Source organism: Centropristis striata, chromosome 11 (genome assembly GCF_030273125.1).
Source record: "Centropristis striata isolate RG_2023a ecotype Rhode Island chromosome 11, C.striata_1.0, whole genome shotgun sequence".
NCBI classification, from domain to species: Eukaryota; Metazoa; Chordata; class Actinopteri; order Perciformes; family Serranidae; genus Centropristis; species Centropristis striata.
The window spans coordinates 9,027,156-9,043,739 of record NC_081527.1 but is presented as its reverse complement, the minus strand read 5'-3'; the positions used below and the strand labels follow the sequence as shown (position 1 = coordinate 9,043,739).

Here is a 16,584-nt window from a genome sequence, read left to right as displayed (position 1 = left end):
CTTAAGCTTATGTATTCAGTCATTATCCAATGGTATACTAAAAATCCATGTGAAAAAAATTACTTCTCACTGTTTTATATATATATAGTTGAAGGTTTCCTCACCACCTTCCCTGCAGGTGTCAGCCACTCTCCTCTCTTCACGACACCAAACGAGCCGTCCCCCAGTTTCTCAAACAGTGTCAGGTCCTTCTCTGGGATGAGGCAGGTCAGAGCCTGCTGCTGCCCGTCAAGAGGAGCACCGCCGGGCTGTGTGGCCAGGACTCCCTCCCCCAGGCCCAGTGGAGGTGTGGGAGACATCTTCCGGAAAGAGGAGGCCGGCTGGCTCTGCTGGGGGAAGTCTCCTCCGTCTGGACGCTTACCACTGAACACCTACGGAAGAACACAAGAGGAGAACGAATGAAGGCGGCTGTTCGATGAGCGTAGCAAGAATGTAAAACTGAACACATATTTGACGAGATGAACATGTGTCCGAACGCTAATATCAATAGCAGCTTATTTGGAATATTGTCCCTTCAAAATAATGGCATGTAGATGTAGTCATTGTCACAGTGTTTAATACAGTCATTTCAGACATTTTAAATTTGACCATGAGTGACAAAAAACGACATTTTTAGTTTTCTCCAAATTTTGGACATCCTATAATATGGTGTTTTTGTTGTCATTTCAAGATCAATTATGGTCTTATATGTATCAATAGACTATAATTAGGCCATTTTTAGGCATTTTAAAGTTTGACAATTTTTGACAAAAAAAACAACCTACAGTATATTGTCATTTTTATCCTGCGTAAATTCACTTCATAAGATATTTTATTCTGGTTTTTAGGAAAACATGTTGTATGTTTATTGTCCAAGATTGCTTTTTGCACTGTATGTTGTTGTATGTAAGCCACATCTAAGACGATTTTCTGTCATGACAGACAATAAAGTTTTCTGATTCTGATTCTTTTAAAAGAGGCCTTTATCCTTGGGCAAGATGCTGAACCCCAAAGTTCCCCCGATGCTGCGTTCATCGGTGTGTGAATGAATTCCTGATGGCGGCGGGTACACCAGTATATAAATACGTCTGTGAGTGAGCGCTGCCTGTAGTCTATCTGTAGCCCTTATGGTTGGCTTCAACTTTTATGGAAGTGCGGGCCCCTCTGCATACCTACAGAGCTACTAAATCTCCTTTAGGTGCTGAAACTTCAAAGACGAATCATAATTCATCATTCAGCATAAGCAGTGAACCTCGCCATCTTAACGCCTTCCTCATTTCTTATTGATTTATTTTTTTAATCTTTTTTTTTTTTGCATTTTTCATGCTTTATTGAAAGTGACAGATAGAAAGGGGGAGATAGAGGGGACAACATGCAGCAAAGGGACCTCAGGCTCATTCGAACCCGGGTCTCTACCAGTGTGAGCCACCGGGATGCCCCTTCCTCATGTCTTATTGTATATGCAAGTATGGCCATGTGTTTTATGTGTGGCATGTAGGGTGTGAGAAGAGACATGATTGAAAGCTGAATAAAGTTATCACCAACATCCAGCGGTCAGATGAGTGGACTCACCAGCACCAAACAGTGACCTCGAGGTCTCTCCCCTCAACATACATATGTTAAAAAAACTTGGCCAGGCACAAGCTCTTATGTGCATATATAATTGATATAATGTATGCAAAACACATATGTTAAATACATAGACTATAATTGGGCCATTTTTAAAAATGTTTATGCATTTTAAAATTTGACCATTTTTGACAAAAAACAACATACTATAGTATGACTTTTTTGACATCCTATAACATGGTGTTTTTCTGTGATTTCTCACCATATTGTGCTCTAATATGTTTAAACAGACTATAATTGGGCCATTTTTAACATTTTTAGGCATTTTAAAATTTGACCTTTTTTTTTTTTTTTTACCAAAAACAACATATAGTATGACTTTTTTTGTTTTCTCCAAATTTTTGACATCCCATAACATGGTGTTTTCTATCATTTCTGGCCATATTATGTTCTAATATGTATCAACAGACTATAATTGGGCCATTTTTAACAGTTTTAGGCGTTTTAAAATTTGACCATTTTTTTACAAAAAACAACATAGGCCTACTATTTTCTCCAAATTTTGGACATCCTATAATATGGTGTTTTTCTGTGATTTCTCACCATATTGTGCTCTAATATGTTTGAACAGACTATGATTGGGCCGTTTTAAACATTTTTAGGCATTTTAAAATTTGACCATTTTTGACAAAAAACAACATACTATAGTATGACTTTTTTGACATCCTATAACATGGTGTTTTTCTGTGATTTCTCACCATATTGTGCTCTAATATGTTTAAACAGACTATAATTGGGCCATTTTTAACATTTTTAGGCATTTTAAAATTTGACCTTTTTTTTTTTTTTTTTACCAAAAACAACATATAGTATGACTTTTTCTGTTTTCTCCAAATTTTTGACATCCTATAACATGGTGTTTTCTGTCATTTCTGGCCATATTATGTTCTAATATGTAACAACAGATTATAATTGGGCCATTTTTAACAGTTTTAGGCGTTTTTAAAATTTGACCATTTTTGACAAAAAACAACATACTGTATAGTATGACTTTTTTTGTTTTCTCCAAATTTTTGACATCCTATAACATGGTGTTTTTCTGTGATTTCTCACCATATTGTGCTCTAATATGTTTAAACAGACAATAATTGGGCCGTTTTAAACATTTTTAGGCCTTTTAAAATTTGCCCACTTTTGACAAAAAAGTAGTTAGTTTTCTTCAAATGTTGGACATCCTATATTTATGGTGTTTTTCTGTGAGGAGAGACTAGTTTGAAAGCTGGATAAAGTTATGTTCAACTTCCAGCGGTCAGATGAGTGGAATCACCAGCACCAAACAGTGACCTGGAGGCTCTTATCTGGGACCTGAGGTCTCTCCCCTCAACATACATATGCTTAAAAAACTTGAAACTACAGGCACAAGCTCTTATGTGCACACACTAAGGCCAAAGTAATATCTGCATATATATTATATAATGTATGCACAACACATATGGTGGAATGTTTTCAACCAAAACCAATGTTGTGAATAAGCAACCAAACCAAAAACACACACTTTCACAAACACGCTCACAGATACTTATTATGGGGGAACGAGACATTTCCTGCCTCTTGGCTTAAGCGCTGACAACACAGCAGGAATGACTTAGCAGTTAGGAAGTACTCATTGAGAAGCACTATTAGATTAGGTGACCTGAATGTATCTGTGTGTGTGTTTCTGTGAGCTTTCCATTCCCCTAAATCTGAACCCGTACAATGTATGTGCTGTGCAGAGCCATTAAGGGAAACCTTTGTTTAGAGGCCCTAAATAGGACTGTTTACCAAAACTGGAATGCTCAGAAATGATTACAGCTGTCAGATACCGGGGGAAACGTTATCAAGCAGCATATCAAATAACTTGATTTCCCAACCAGGGGTGGGCCTGAGTTTTACCACAGAGAGTACCTTCTGCAGGTGTTAAAGAACATTTAGTACTAATATTAACATTAAGTCTCTAACAGCTGAACACCACATGTTGCACCTATGTAACAGTTTGTAAAAACTAGTCGGCAAGTAAGCACATAACTACAAACAGTAGTTTACACTGATGACTGATGACTACAAAGTAGCTTAAATGACAAAATTATAGAACAGTATTGTACAAAGTCAATAATAAAAACAGCTGAAAGTAATGAGTAAATGGTTCAAATGATTAGCTAAAGATAAATTGGTTGAAGTAGTAAAAGAAACCCAAACTGTTGAAGTAGTAAGAGTCGTAGTTCACTGAAAGTACTGACTTAACAGTTCAAATAGTAATTTTTAAATAAATGGTCAAAATATTTAGCTAAATGTTTTGGATAAATAGATGAAAGTTATTTAGTGAAATTAGTTAGCCTAAAGTAATGTCAATTGATTAACGGTTGAAATACTTAGCTTGAAAAGCTTAAAAATATGGATAAACAGTTCATATTGTTAGCTAGATTATCATTAATTGATGTGGTTGAATTCACTCCAAGTAGTAGTAGTAGTAGTAGTAGTACTAGAATTAGTAGTAGTAGTAGTTTTCCATGGTTTTCTTGATAATAACCAAAACCATTATCAAGAAAACCATGGAAAATGTCTAGATATCAGCTCTTAAATTAAACTCTTATGAGCTATTTTTGTTGTTATCATTAGTTTTGTCCAAACAAATGTACCTTTAGTTGTACCGGGCATTAAAATGAACAAGAAATTAGGGAAAACAAGGGTGCTGTATCACAGACATGTCAATCAAGTAATAAATGATTGTGTCCAATTTGAACTCATTAGAGGCTGATAAACTGAGGTCAGTACTCAGAAACGGTATCATCAGTGAAAAAGAGGTGTCAATGAATCCTCAGTGCCAAACATATTTGTCGGGACGGATATAAACAGTAGCGAGCGGTGTGCGGTTTCACATTCACACTGGACCAGACATGACATAATGCTGCAGATCTTTTTTAAAAACACCACATCTCTGTGGTCAGAGTGCGGTAAGTGGGTTTCAAATAGGAGGGCTCGACATTCAGAAGATTCTGAGCATGGCAGCACAGCACACACACACACACACACACACACACACACACACACACACACACACACAAGGGGGCTGAGGAAGCAGATTACTCTAGCTGAGGATGGTGCCAGAGGCGGAAACAGACAGGTGTAATTATAGAAGGCAAGCACCGTCCTCTGGGCACCGCGACATCCACTGAGAACAGCACACACACACACACACACACACACACACACAAAACCTGGCAACGTCGGCTCAGTATTCCTTCACACACTTCATACCTCCAAGCCTAGGTGTATCATAAATAGTATAAGCTTGTGTACATGGTTGCTTTCTATAAATATTCTTTAATCTTGTATTTAAAGACATTGAATAAGTAAGTAAAAGTTAAATGTGTTTCTGTCTCTTTAAGAGGGAAACTTTATGCTTCATGAGACATCGTTTGTGTGAATGCAGCACGCTCTGAATCTGTAAACTGTGTGTCACCAACTCTTGTGACCTGACTCGTGTGTGTGTGTGTGTGTGTGTGTGTGTGTGTGTGTTCATCCTCATGTGAAGGGTCAAGCTGTTTTTTTTCTGAATGAATGCTCCCTGCAGATGTGTATACATTCCAAGTGTGTTTTTTCTTTTAAAAAGGAGTTAATTATGAAATCGCTGCGTAATCACCACAAATCTTTACACACAACCAGAACGGTCTGCAGCAGCAACAGAATAAAGTTTTTTGTCCATCATAACAAAAGCCTATGTGACCAGAACAGGACCGGCACTGATCAGCACTAAATGTTGTGATCGTAGCATCTGTAGTAAACTGTAGTAAAGTGTGAAGTTTCTACCATGTATTGTTCATGTGTACGAGTGTGTCCACACTGTGACAGACAGACGGACGCCACCATGGTGACATAACGTCATGCATACCATGTACCATAATAAATGGGTCCTATGTGTGTGTGTGTCTGTCACCTTGCTCATCCAGGACTTGCGCTTGCACATGGCTTTCCTCCTTTTCACAGCCTCCCACAGTCGTCTCTGTCCTTTATCAAAAGATTAAAAGAAACAAGAGAAATGTCAGTTGTTATCGCACAACAGTGCATCAGACTCAGCTAAGATCTGAGTTACGGAAAGTGTATTATATATCAAATTCCAAATAGTCTCCCAGAATTGGAAGAAAACTCAAAAAACAAACAGCTGTGAAATAAAAAGGTGGGAAAAGGAAAGCACAGAGTGGATGGAAGAGGGGAGACAAAAGAAGAGGACACAGACATAACAAATGTAAGAAAGAGATTAGAGATACAAGAAAGAAGAAAAGGTCGAGAGATTAGAGAACAGTGAGATGAGTGGATGAAAACGATGTGATGAATATATAAGCGGGAGAAGTGGGTGTAATTAGTCTTAGGCCCTGGAGGGCCCTTAGTAACTGGATTTAGAACAATTCTGCTGCCTTTCCCTTCACACACACACACACACACACACACACACACACACACACAAAAGACCTGGCACTTATGTGTCCCTTCCTATTGTGCCTAATTACCAGTTGTGGCATTAAAATGATATTAGGGGTGTTAGTGATGGAGGATTTGCTCTACTGAGGGTAAGCCAAATGACACATTGCCATAACTACAGACAAAAGCAATTTATGCTATATATAGATAGACAATATCCCCTTATATTGAGAGAAAACTGGATTGGACAATATTCTTTAAACTTGGCTTTCAATCTAATCACTTTATCACAGTGTTTTTGTTATTGAATGAGATGGTAAGTAAAAACATGACCAAGAGTCTACAGCTCCTTAATGGTACTTAGATACAGCAATGCTTCAAACTTAACATGTACAGTCTTTGGTCAACATGCCAACTTGCTCACTGGGGAGATGCCAACATGCTGATAATAGCAATTATAATGAGATGAATGTTAGAAGCATGATAGCATGCTAGAGTTTGCTTATTAGCACTAAACACAACTGAGGCCGATAGGAGAGTCATTGGTTTAGCAGTAAAACAAGTTGTTGTTAAGTATTATTGCAAAATGTAAAATAATATAAATATCTGCAATAGTGCTGAAAATCCACCTGTTAGGATATTTCAACGTGACTGTCAACCTCATAATGGCCCACGAGGAAAATACAGATGATTGAATATTACAATTTTTCAAGTTAACCAGGGAGTTTTTTTCAGCTGTGTCAGAAACCGAAGCAAACAGCTGCCACTGTGTTTGCTCACATGTATTGTGTTCAGTCTAATGTGATGTTGTCTGAACCAAGAACTTAACTAGAATTTGGAAATGTTCAAAAACAGACCCTAACCCTGGTACAACAAAACCTACACACATGCACGCACAGACACACAGTTTCTCACCAGGTCGACCCATGCCGATTTTCTCCAGGTCCTCATTCTTGACATAGTCGAAGTGTGACAGCCGCGTGACGTTGAGGTCGTCTCGGATCCGCAGGAAGTACTGCTGCAACTGCACCTCCATCAGCAGCTCCAGCAGCCATTCTGTGCCTTCCTCACACTGCATGCTGCTGCCCAGTTTCTGCAAAAACACACACAAAGAAATACAGGAAACTGAGTTCAATATTCATTCAAAGGTTTTCTCAATGCTTGGCTCAAAGTTTCAAAGCTAGAGTTGGATAGAAAGTCACTATGCAACAATCGGACCATTCTTTTCTGTAAAAAAAAGAAGCGGAAAGCGGAAAAAGTTCAGATCTATTGTGTGGCCCCTGTAACGGTTTACAGCACACTGAAATACCTTCTTAGATGCTTCGACATTTACATCAGAGTACACATACCTAATGATTACTCATTAACATGCAAATACACTCAAAATACACACACCTTTGGGCACACTCATACACACACACACTGCAGTCTGGGTTAGCCAAATGTACATCACATAAACAAGGAGCCAAGCATTAGCTGCTGTTAGAGGAACATTGATTACACAGATCCTGTCATTGTGATGTTAATATACAACCTAGCCAGTAGAGGTGTGAATCATCAGAGGCCCCACGATACGATATTATCCCAATACTTGAGTCACGATACGATATTATTGCAATTTCAAGCATTTTGTGATATGTTGAGTATTGTGATACAATATATTGCGATTTAACTGTTAAATTCAATTGTTTTGTCAAATAAAAGGAAATTCTCAGTCTATTCATCTCACTTCAGTCTTTTTATTTCTCCACAATGAGAGTTAAACCCACAGACTGACCAACAAAGTATTCAGTCAGATGTATGGACGACAACAACTGCAGCATTTTATCAAACTTTCCTCAACTTTAAGCTTCACTGCTCTCAATTTTTTTGAATGAAACATAAAAAAGCCTAACTTTGCAGCTTTATTTTGACAACTTCCCGACACGATATCTTGATGACTTCTACTTTCACATGATACCAGTATCTCCAGTATATTCCTAAAAGTGAGCCTACTACAGCCTCTGGAAATATACAAAAACGACAGAAGTACTGATGGCCCGTTGGTGCTACATATCGATACTTGTCGGCCATGAATCGATATAATATCGCCAAGCAAAATATCACGATACTATGCTGTATTGATTACTTTCCCCACCTCTACAAGTCAGCAATTAATTTAACTGAAATTTTCAGACAAAAATCAAAAATACAATGCAATAAATAATAAGGTTGATCATTAAATCTATTGTCCTTGTAAGGGCCAATAAGGGCCAGTTCAGCAATAATAATTTAAGTTAAAAACTGTTTAAAAATGAATGATGATAATTTCATTGTAATTCATGCAATGCTTAGAGTATGTTAGTTTAAAATATACAATAAGTAATGTTTCAATGCTTTAAATTTTACATTGTGATGTCACTATATAGTGGTAACTATGGTAACTGACTGAGTATCTTAAGTTTCGTTTTTAGTCAGAACATGGTGGAAGCAACACAGTCTTTTGACCGTGCGTCAGACTTGTAATTTACTTTGTTGTTTTTAAGTAAACATTTTAAAAGACAAAGAACTTGTCATGTCTCGTCGCTCGCGTGGAAAAAGAGTGTTTTTGTCGACTGACTATAGAAGTGGCGAAGTTAAGAAGGAAGACCAAACGGAGTGCTGCTACAGTCTTTGTAGAGTTCCCGATCACATATATGTCAAATGATGCACCGTTTTATTAATGTTTCAGGCCGTCCCAACTTCTTTGGAATCAGAGCTGTAGATTATATAACAGCTACTCTGGAGACAGAATGTAGTATTCTGACAGAGATACATTAGATACACATCTGGCGTCCATAAGTGTCAGCGATGACAGATGGGAGACTCCTACACAATCTGACCACAGTATATACATTATGCCACGTCCCTCCGTAAGACACACAGCCAGACCATCAATCATCAATGTCAAAACACAACAACGGAGCTTAAAATGTCATCAGTCACTGTCTACTTAATGTGACAAGCCGAAACTAGCACAACATGGACTTTTTCATAGGGCTCTGAGTCAAGATAATGGAGTTATATAGAGAGTAAAAGCAATAATTACACTACAAAAGCAGATCTACTCCTCCTTTACACCTGCTCAAACTGGCCCACAGTGTTACTCCCAGTGGGGAAGTGAACCGACCTAATCATCAGAAAAAATGACAAACATTCCTAATCTGCAGACAGTGACAGGGAGACCTTCAGGGTGGATGCTCTGGGGCACAGGGGTCACTCCACTCAGTAGTAATTAGACTCTGTGAATGAGGAACTTCCTGTGGCGACTGAGCCAAGGTTACAGGGTCTGGAGGAAAGGGTCAGAGGTCGCAGCTTCCTTTTTGTCATTTAAAACGTCTTAATGGGCTCGGTTAGAGGCCACTTCCTATTGCTTAATGACTGTGACCTGAGGAATTAAAGAGCGTCTTTCTTTCTCACACACCTAATGTAATAAAAAACGTCATGTGACCATCCCCTCCTAACACTGAAAATATGTATCTAGCGTGCTTTTTCAATGGAAAGTGAGTGGTCCCTGTATTTTCCATGACTTTTCGATGTGAGGTCTGACTGAGTCTGATCTGCTGGGAGGGCTCAATCCCCAATGGTTATGCCAGATGTCCGTATCCTGATACAAATTCACTGCGATGCACATAAAAGTGGGTCAACCGATATCTTTTTAGCAATGTCCGAGTCAGCAGGAGGTTCGGTCGACAAGTCTAAAAAAAAAAAAAAAAGTCTTGTTGTTGATGTTTGCCTGAAGAGAAATCGTACACTGCAAAAAAGGAGTATCTAAAAACAAGATAAAAACACTAAATATGAGGGAAATTATCTTGCTGCATGGGCAGATAATTTCACTTTGCAAGATTTCTTGAATTAAAATAGTTAAATCTAGAAAAAAGCATGTCGAACACTTAAAATAAAAAAATAAATCTTAAAACAAGATAAATTATCTAACACTACTGAAGTTTCATTTTTATCTTGGTAAGAACCAAATAATTTTACAGTGTGATGTGTGTGTTCCCAGTTTGGAGAACCAGACAGACTGCATAACATATCTTGACCACCTAAACAAAGCCCCACCCTAAAATAGTTACACCCATTTATGTGTATGATATTAACGATATGTCCACCGATTCTTAAAATAATAAATTAACTCTTAAAACAAGATACATTTTCTGACACCTCTAAATCTAAGGGGTTTTTTTATCTTTGAAAGAAACAAATAATTTGCAGTGTAGGGACAATAAGTCTGTTAACCCAGCCCAGAATAATATAATAACCTGTAAGATCCACTATAGGGATGCAGGCTGCACTGAATGCTTACAGTGCTTGTGGCTTTCAGATTAACTACAGCTGCAGTCATTTGAGTCCGTCTCCATATTTTGCATTTTGCTGCATCATGCCTGACCCCTACCCAGAGAAAAATGATACAGTGGTGTGTTTGGCTGCTTCACTACTGTGCTGAGCTGTGCCAAATGCTCTCCTTCCATGTGACATGTTTATTTCATCTACAGTTTCCTAAAAACATTCAAACAAAAACAACTTTTTTTTCTTTTGCATCCATGAAAGAAACATTTGCCTAAAGCACATAATGTTCCTATAAGGGACATATGGTGCATATACGTGCTCCTTGGATTGTTCCATTTCCAGGTTGGGAAAGTCAAACTTTCAACTTTTTGGTGTGTTCATGAGCTTTAAGTCTTAATGTAGAAACAACATGGACGCTACAAAGGTGTTTTGTATTTTATTGCGTAGAGCGTTGAAATAACATGTTCATTTAAAAAAAGCCAATAGAATATTACTTTACTGTACCTTACTTGTTATCTGGGATTATTTAATGATATTAAATAACTTTAACCTAAGGCTGGGCGATATGGCAAAAAAAATGATCACGATATACTTTTTCATATTTCTTTATATTTGTTTGTTGAACTGAGTTCCATTCAGTAATAACTTGTTTCTCTGTAAGTTTTCAAATGTCCTGCGGTCCTGAACGCACCATAGCCATTATGAAGCTATTGAATGCACCACACCTCATACTCTGATATGGCTGATATATACTCATTGGTTGTTGTCTCGCACATTTCCAACATGTTTGATCGAGTAATTTTGCTCACAGCTGATCACCGTAATCGACCTGAAATTTATTGCGACCATATAATCGCCCAGGCCTACTTTAACCTTCTTATTTACTGTACTTAAAACTCCAACATTTACTTTTGTCCACCACATTTTTGCATAATAGGAGATCAACTTTCCAAAATGCTCACCAAATGTCGGGTTGTTATTCTGTCTTGACGGCGTATTCACATGTATTTTTATAGTCAGACAGTCGTTTTTTTCCCATTATTCTGACATGACATGACTGCACTGAGTCCCACCATGAACTATTCCACCCTTTAACCTCCATAATGCAGTCCGAAGTGTGATCTTCCCCGGCAGCCAACATGTAAGTGTTATTTCACTGGACGGCGCCAAAGACGCAAGTCAGCTTCCTCTCGGGCCTCTTTCCATGACAGTGTCATATCGGAGGCATGAGGGGTCAACATCAAGGTGCTTAAGCCCTCATATCCTATTTCTCTGTCAACTTGCTAACCAATTTACAAAACTCGTTAAACAGGTTATTACATTTTACACTTTTTGGAGACAGGTGCTTCTCAGACAGTAGTTATCATACGTTCACTTAAGATGGGTTGTGTCCAATCTGTAGGGCAGGACACTGAGAAATGACGATACCAATCCCAGATCTCTTAGAGCTATACCGATACCAATAGAGCTCTTCATTTGAAACCTTATTTTTACTTTTCATTCAAAACCCATCATGTGAATGGAAGCATCTTATGCGTAAAATGCTGCCAGCACTTCTATACGTTCATGTCCCGTTGGAAATTTCCTTACTCATGCTCCAGGTCAATGACAGTGATTAGTAGTTGGTAATTTTAAGCCGAACCTTGTTAACTTTTTTCCTAACTTTAAACAAGTGGTTTTGGTGCCTAACCTTAGGTAGTTCTCTATCATAAACCAACGTTTAAACACTTACCATAGTTTTTAACTGTCTAAAACAGTGAACATCAGCTGTTTAACCATATTTCGTAGGAAATCATACGAACCACACTGTAAAAGTCAAAGCTATGAACCCACTTATGAGAATATGTTGCTTGTTTGACCGGAGAACTTACAATACTGCCTGGTACTGGAACCTTAAATAGCTTTAGTCATGGAGGTACTAAGAACCAGCCCGACAAATCTGACAAAGACTATACAGTCACGAACTGACACTATTAAATACAAATGGGGGAAAGTGCTTATCTTGACTTCTCATATAATGGGAACATTACATTGTGGAGGTATGAGGTCAGCAGGAGGAGTGCTACGTTCAAACTTCACTATGACTAGACTCAGAGAAATCCCACCAGGGACAGAACTACAGTATTAGTGCTCTAAATAGACCACATTTATCTTTTCATTTCATCATGTTGTAACACTTAAAATCAAAGTAAAAAGAAAGAGACAGAAACAACAAGCATGACGCCGAGAGGGAGAGAGGGATGTCGGAATTCAGATGCAGTGAAACAACATGATGTCCCTGCTGAGAAATGCCTCTGGCCTGAACTCATTCCTCATGGTGGTGAAGAAATGCACGCACACACACTTACACGCTCACACGCTCTCTCTCTCACACACACACACACCAATCTCCTGGCCAAAGCCATGTCCTGTATCAGATCTGGTCTGCTCTAACATCCTGCTGCAATAACAACAACCCTCCCAGAGGACAGCCTCAGTCCAGCTGGAGAGTCCACACACACACACACACACACACACACTAACAGACCACTATATTCATGATACAAGCACTATATTGAAAGATCTTTCTAAATCACACGATCACACTGTCTTAAGCCATATTATACTTCTATATTTCCAAATAATAAAATCCCTCAGTGGACCAGGCAGACATCAGACAGACACCAGACTTACTCGATACACATGAAAGTGTGCCAGGAAGGGGAATGACTTTTTCAGCTTGTCAAAGCGTCGCATCCTGAATTCCTTCGTCTGGATGAGTGTAGGTGCAAAAAAAAAAAAAGTGCATGAACGTTTAAATGGCCAGAGGTGGCTGCTTGTCTCTTAAACCATTACCAGAGTCCTCCCAGTTTGACTTTCCCAGTCTCTGAGGGAATTCTAAGAAGCGCACGCGCTCCCCGGGTCCAGACCCGCTGCTCCGAACCCGAGAGGGGGAAGAAAACCTTCCTGTGATCCTGGGTGCAAATCTACAACATTCCATGGCGGGCCAATCGTCCTGTAAGCCCCTTTTCTCTGGCTTCAGCTCCCTCGAGAAGGCAAAGAGGCATTCATGTAGCACTTCAGCGTGCAAAAACAGAAATTACACTGTCTTCTAATATGTGGAGAGAAAAAAAGTCTGCAAAGTCATTGAGCGCTGCTGTGTGTAGCAGAGAAAGCCTCTCAGCTCTGCCCTGTGCCTAGTGCAGCCATGTGTCCTCCTCACACAGCAGAGAGCCAGTGATCCAAACTTGCAGAACTTCAGAAATAAGTCACTCCTCCTTTCCTTCCTCCCTTCCTTTCACTCTCTCTCTCTCACACACACACAAACAGACTGCCTCTCTCTCTTTCTCTCCCTGTCTTTGCGCGTGCAGCTACTGTCTGTTTGCTTTTCCATCTCTCCATCGAGCGTGGGGCTAAAAATAGGAGCGACTTCTCCCCGATTCAATAGCTTGCCAGTCGGGCAGGCTGCAGACTGAGTGACTGTCTCTGGTTTCACATTTTAGGGTGCAACAACATGTGTGTCTGGTTGGTTTCAGACAGCAGTAATATGCAACACAGTAGAGTGTTTATATCGTCTTTTCCCTCAGCCTTGATCTTTACACTGTTACCCTTCTTTTCCCACTCTCTCCCCCATGTACCCCTTCTCCTACCTCCTCCCTGCTCTACTCCCTCTCTCCCACCCCTCCTCTCTCTCCTGCAGTCAGTCAGATGGTCCGTGCAGCGCTGAGCAGTGCGTGGTGCAGAGAGGACAGAGGCTTCATGGTATTCAGCCCGGAGGAGCATTTGATCCAGGGCCAAGGGGTCACATTCAACTGCAGGATGGAGAGCTTGTTTCCTGTGATGCAACCCCCCAAATACACACATACACACATACACACGCACACACGCACACACAACCGGCGCTGACCACGTCTCCTCCTTCTCCACTGCTGGATCTCTTCTCATATCCCTGCCTGCTAATCTTAAAATTTAACACAGCGGAGAAAGTTCACGTTTGGGGTTGTTAGTTTGTCACTGGAGTCGCTGGTTTTTGAGTGAGCTTGGAAAACTATTAATTAGAGGTGTGAATCATCAGAGGCCCCACGATGCGATTTTATCCCGATACTTGAGTCACGATACAATATTATTGCCATTTTAAGCATTTTGCAATATGGTGAGTATTGTGATACGATATGTTGCGATTTAACTGTTTAACTGCATTTTGTGTCCACAAAATTAAATTCAGTCAAGAATCGGTTTGTCCAATCAGAGAAAATTCTCAGTCTATTCATCTCACTTCAGTCTTTTTATTTCTCCACAATGAGAGTCAAACCCACAGACTGACCAACAAAGTATTCAGTCAAACTGAACTGAACTGATATCAAACATGTATGGACGACAACAACTGCAGCATTTTATCAAACTTTCCTCGACTTTAAAGCCTGATTTCCACCGGGCGCGTTACTGCAGCGTCACGTCAGCGTTGCGTACGCCGTTGCAAATAGGTAACACTCTAATCAATGAGAGCATTTCCACCAGGATTAGCAGGATTATCGTGTGATCTCGTTATCTCGCGTGTGTACGACCGGCTCGCTAAACTGACGTGACGCTGCTGTAATGCGCCCGGTGTGAACTGACGCCGGGCAGAAGACGCAGCAAAACCGCGGTGGAGACGTGCTGCTGCTGTAACGCGCCCGGTGGAAATCCCCAGTAAGCTTCACTGCTCTGAATGTATGAATAATGTATGAATGAATAATATCGTATCGTGACTCAAGTATCGGGATAAAATCATATCGTGGGGCCTCTGCTGAGTCACACCTCTCGTATGCATTTCTTTGATACTTTTACAGTATTGATACAGCACCTAGATTTAGACAGGGGAATCTCACTTTTGACAATATGGGAGCTTTTTTGGTACATACACGATATGTCAATTTAAACCTAAAAAGCATGTTAAGAAGGCAGCTGTAGCATTGCTTACAAACTATCATGGTACAGCAGGTTATATCCACTTATCTACTGTATACATAATGACACATCTAAAACCCTAAATCATTTTTCAGGAGTACACACAGAAAAGGCCCGTAGCCTGACTGGTGATTAAAAGTCACAAAGGCAGCAGATGTCTGTCAGTGGGTGACTAATACGTTAAGTTACAGCTCAAAATAAAAACCAATTATCTTAACAGGACCTGCCCAGGCCACCTCACTTCACTCAGCTCCCCCCACTCCTTCTCCGTCTCACTGACTTCTATTCTGTCTTTTACCACTGCAGCATAAAAGTCCTAACCTCACCCTTCATTAATCCCCTCTCTTTCACTCACCCTCCCTTCCTCCCTCTCCAGGGTCTGGCCTACCCGTTGCATTTTCTTCTTTATTTGGTGCTGCCTTTTATTTCCTGCCTCTAATCCTCCAAAAATGTTATCTCTCTCCCCCTCTGCTGACTATAAACAAACCCTTACCAGCTGCTTTTCAGACCCTCAGTAGCAGCTCTCTCTTTCTCTCACTCCGTCTCCTGCCAGACATATGAAGCTTTGGCTTTTCTGATATCGCAGTTTTTTGTTCTCTCTGCCTCTTTGTTTTCTCTTTGCTAGTTAATCAACCTATTCAGCTTTTGGCCTCTTGGCACTTGGCCTTTTGCTTTTGACTTTGGATATTTTCCCTGCCTGCCTGTCTCATTCACTGCCACTCTTCTCTGCTTTTAATTAGGAAGTTTTTGTGTTTACTAGAGGAAGGAAGGGAGGTGAGCAGACGGTGGAGTCACACAGGGGAAGGAAAGAGAAAACAACAACAAAATAAGGATGTTGTCATAAAAATGTCTGGCTTTAATTAAAGACAGGACGGCAGACATATATCTGAGGAGCATGTGGTGCTGTGTGCTATGGTTTTGTTTCTGTGTGTGCTGGTTTGTGTCTTTGTCTCCATTCATAACGAGGCTTGCTGGATTTTGTATCTTGTTATCTGATTTACTGTGAGCCCACCCACGATTGGTCATTCAAAAGTTTCGGTGTGCACTTTGATTTTTGAGTATCTCTCATAGTATCCGGCAAAATATACTGCGTCATCTAAAAAACATTGCATACATTCTATCTAAAGGTGGGAATCAGCAGAGGCCCCACGATATGATTTTATCCCGATACTTGAGTCACAATTCGATATTATTGTGATTTAACTGTTTCACTGTATTTTGTGTCCACAAAATCAAATTCAATCAAGAATTGTTTAGTCAAATAAGAGAAAATTCTCAGTGTATTCATCTCACTTCAGTCTTTTTATTTCTCCACAATGAGAGTCAAACCCACAGACTGACCAACAA

General features: G+C 39.8%; 1 protein-coding gene across 2 annotated transcripts in view; it reads right to left on the bottom strand.

The window, feature by feature from the left end:
- The window catches only part of tnk2b (tyrosine kinase, non-receptor, 2b), a 51,550-nt gene that overhangs the window by 21,908 nt on the left and 13,058 nt on the right, over window positions 1–16,584 (bottom strand). For both annotated transcript variants that reach the window (XM_059344051.1, XM_059344052.1), the window contains exons 2-4: window positions 6,919–7,096; window positions 5,522–5,592; window positions 105–371 (exon numbers count right to left, since the gene is read on the bottom strand). In XM_059344051.1, coding sequence (XP_059200034.1) covers window positions 105–371; window positions 5,522–5,592; window positions 6,919–7,096 — 516 coding nt within the window. The remainder of the gene's footprint in view (window positions 1–104; window positions 372–5,521; window positions 5,593–6,918; window positions 7,097–16,584) is intronic.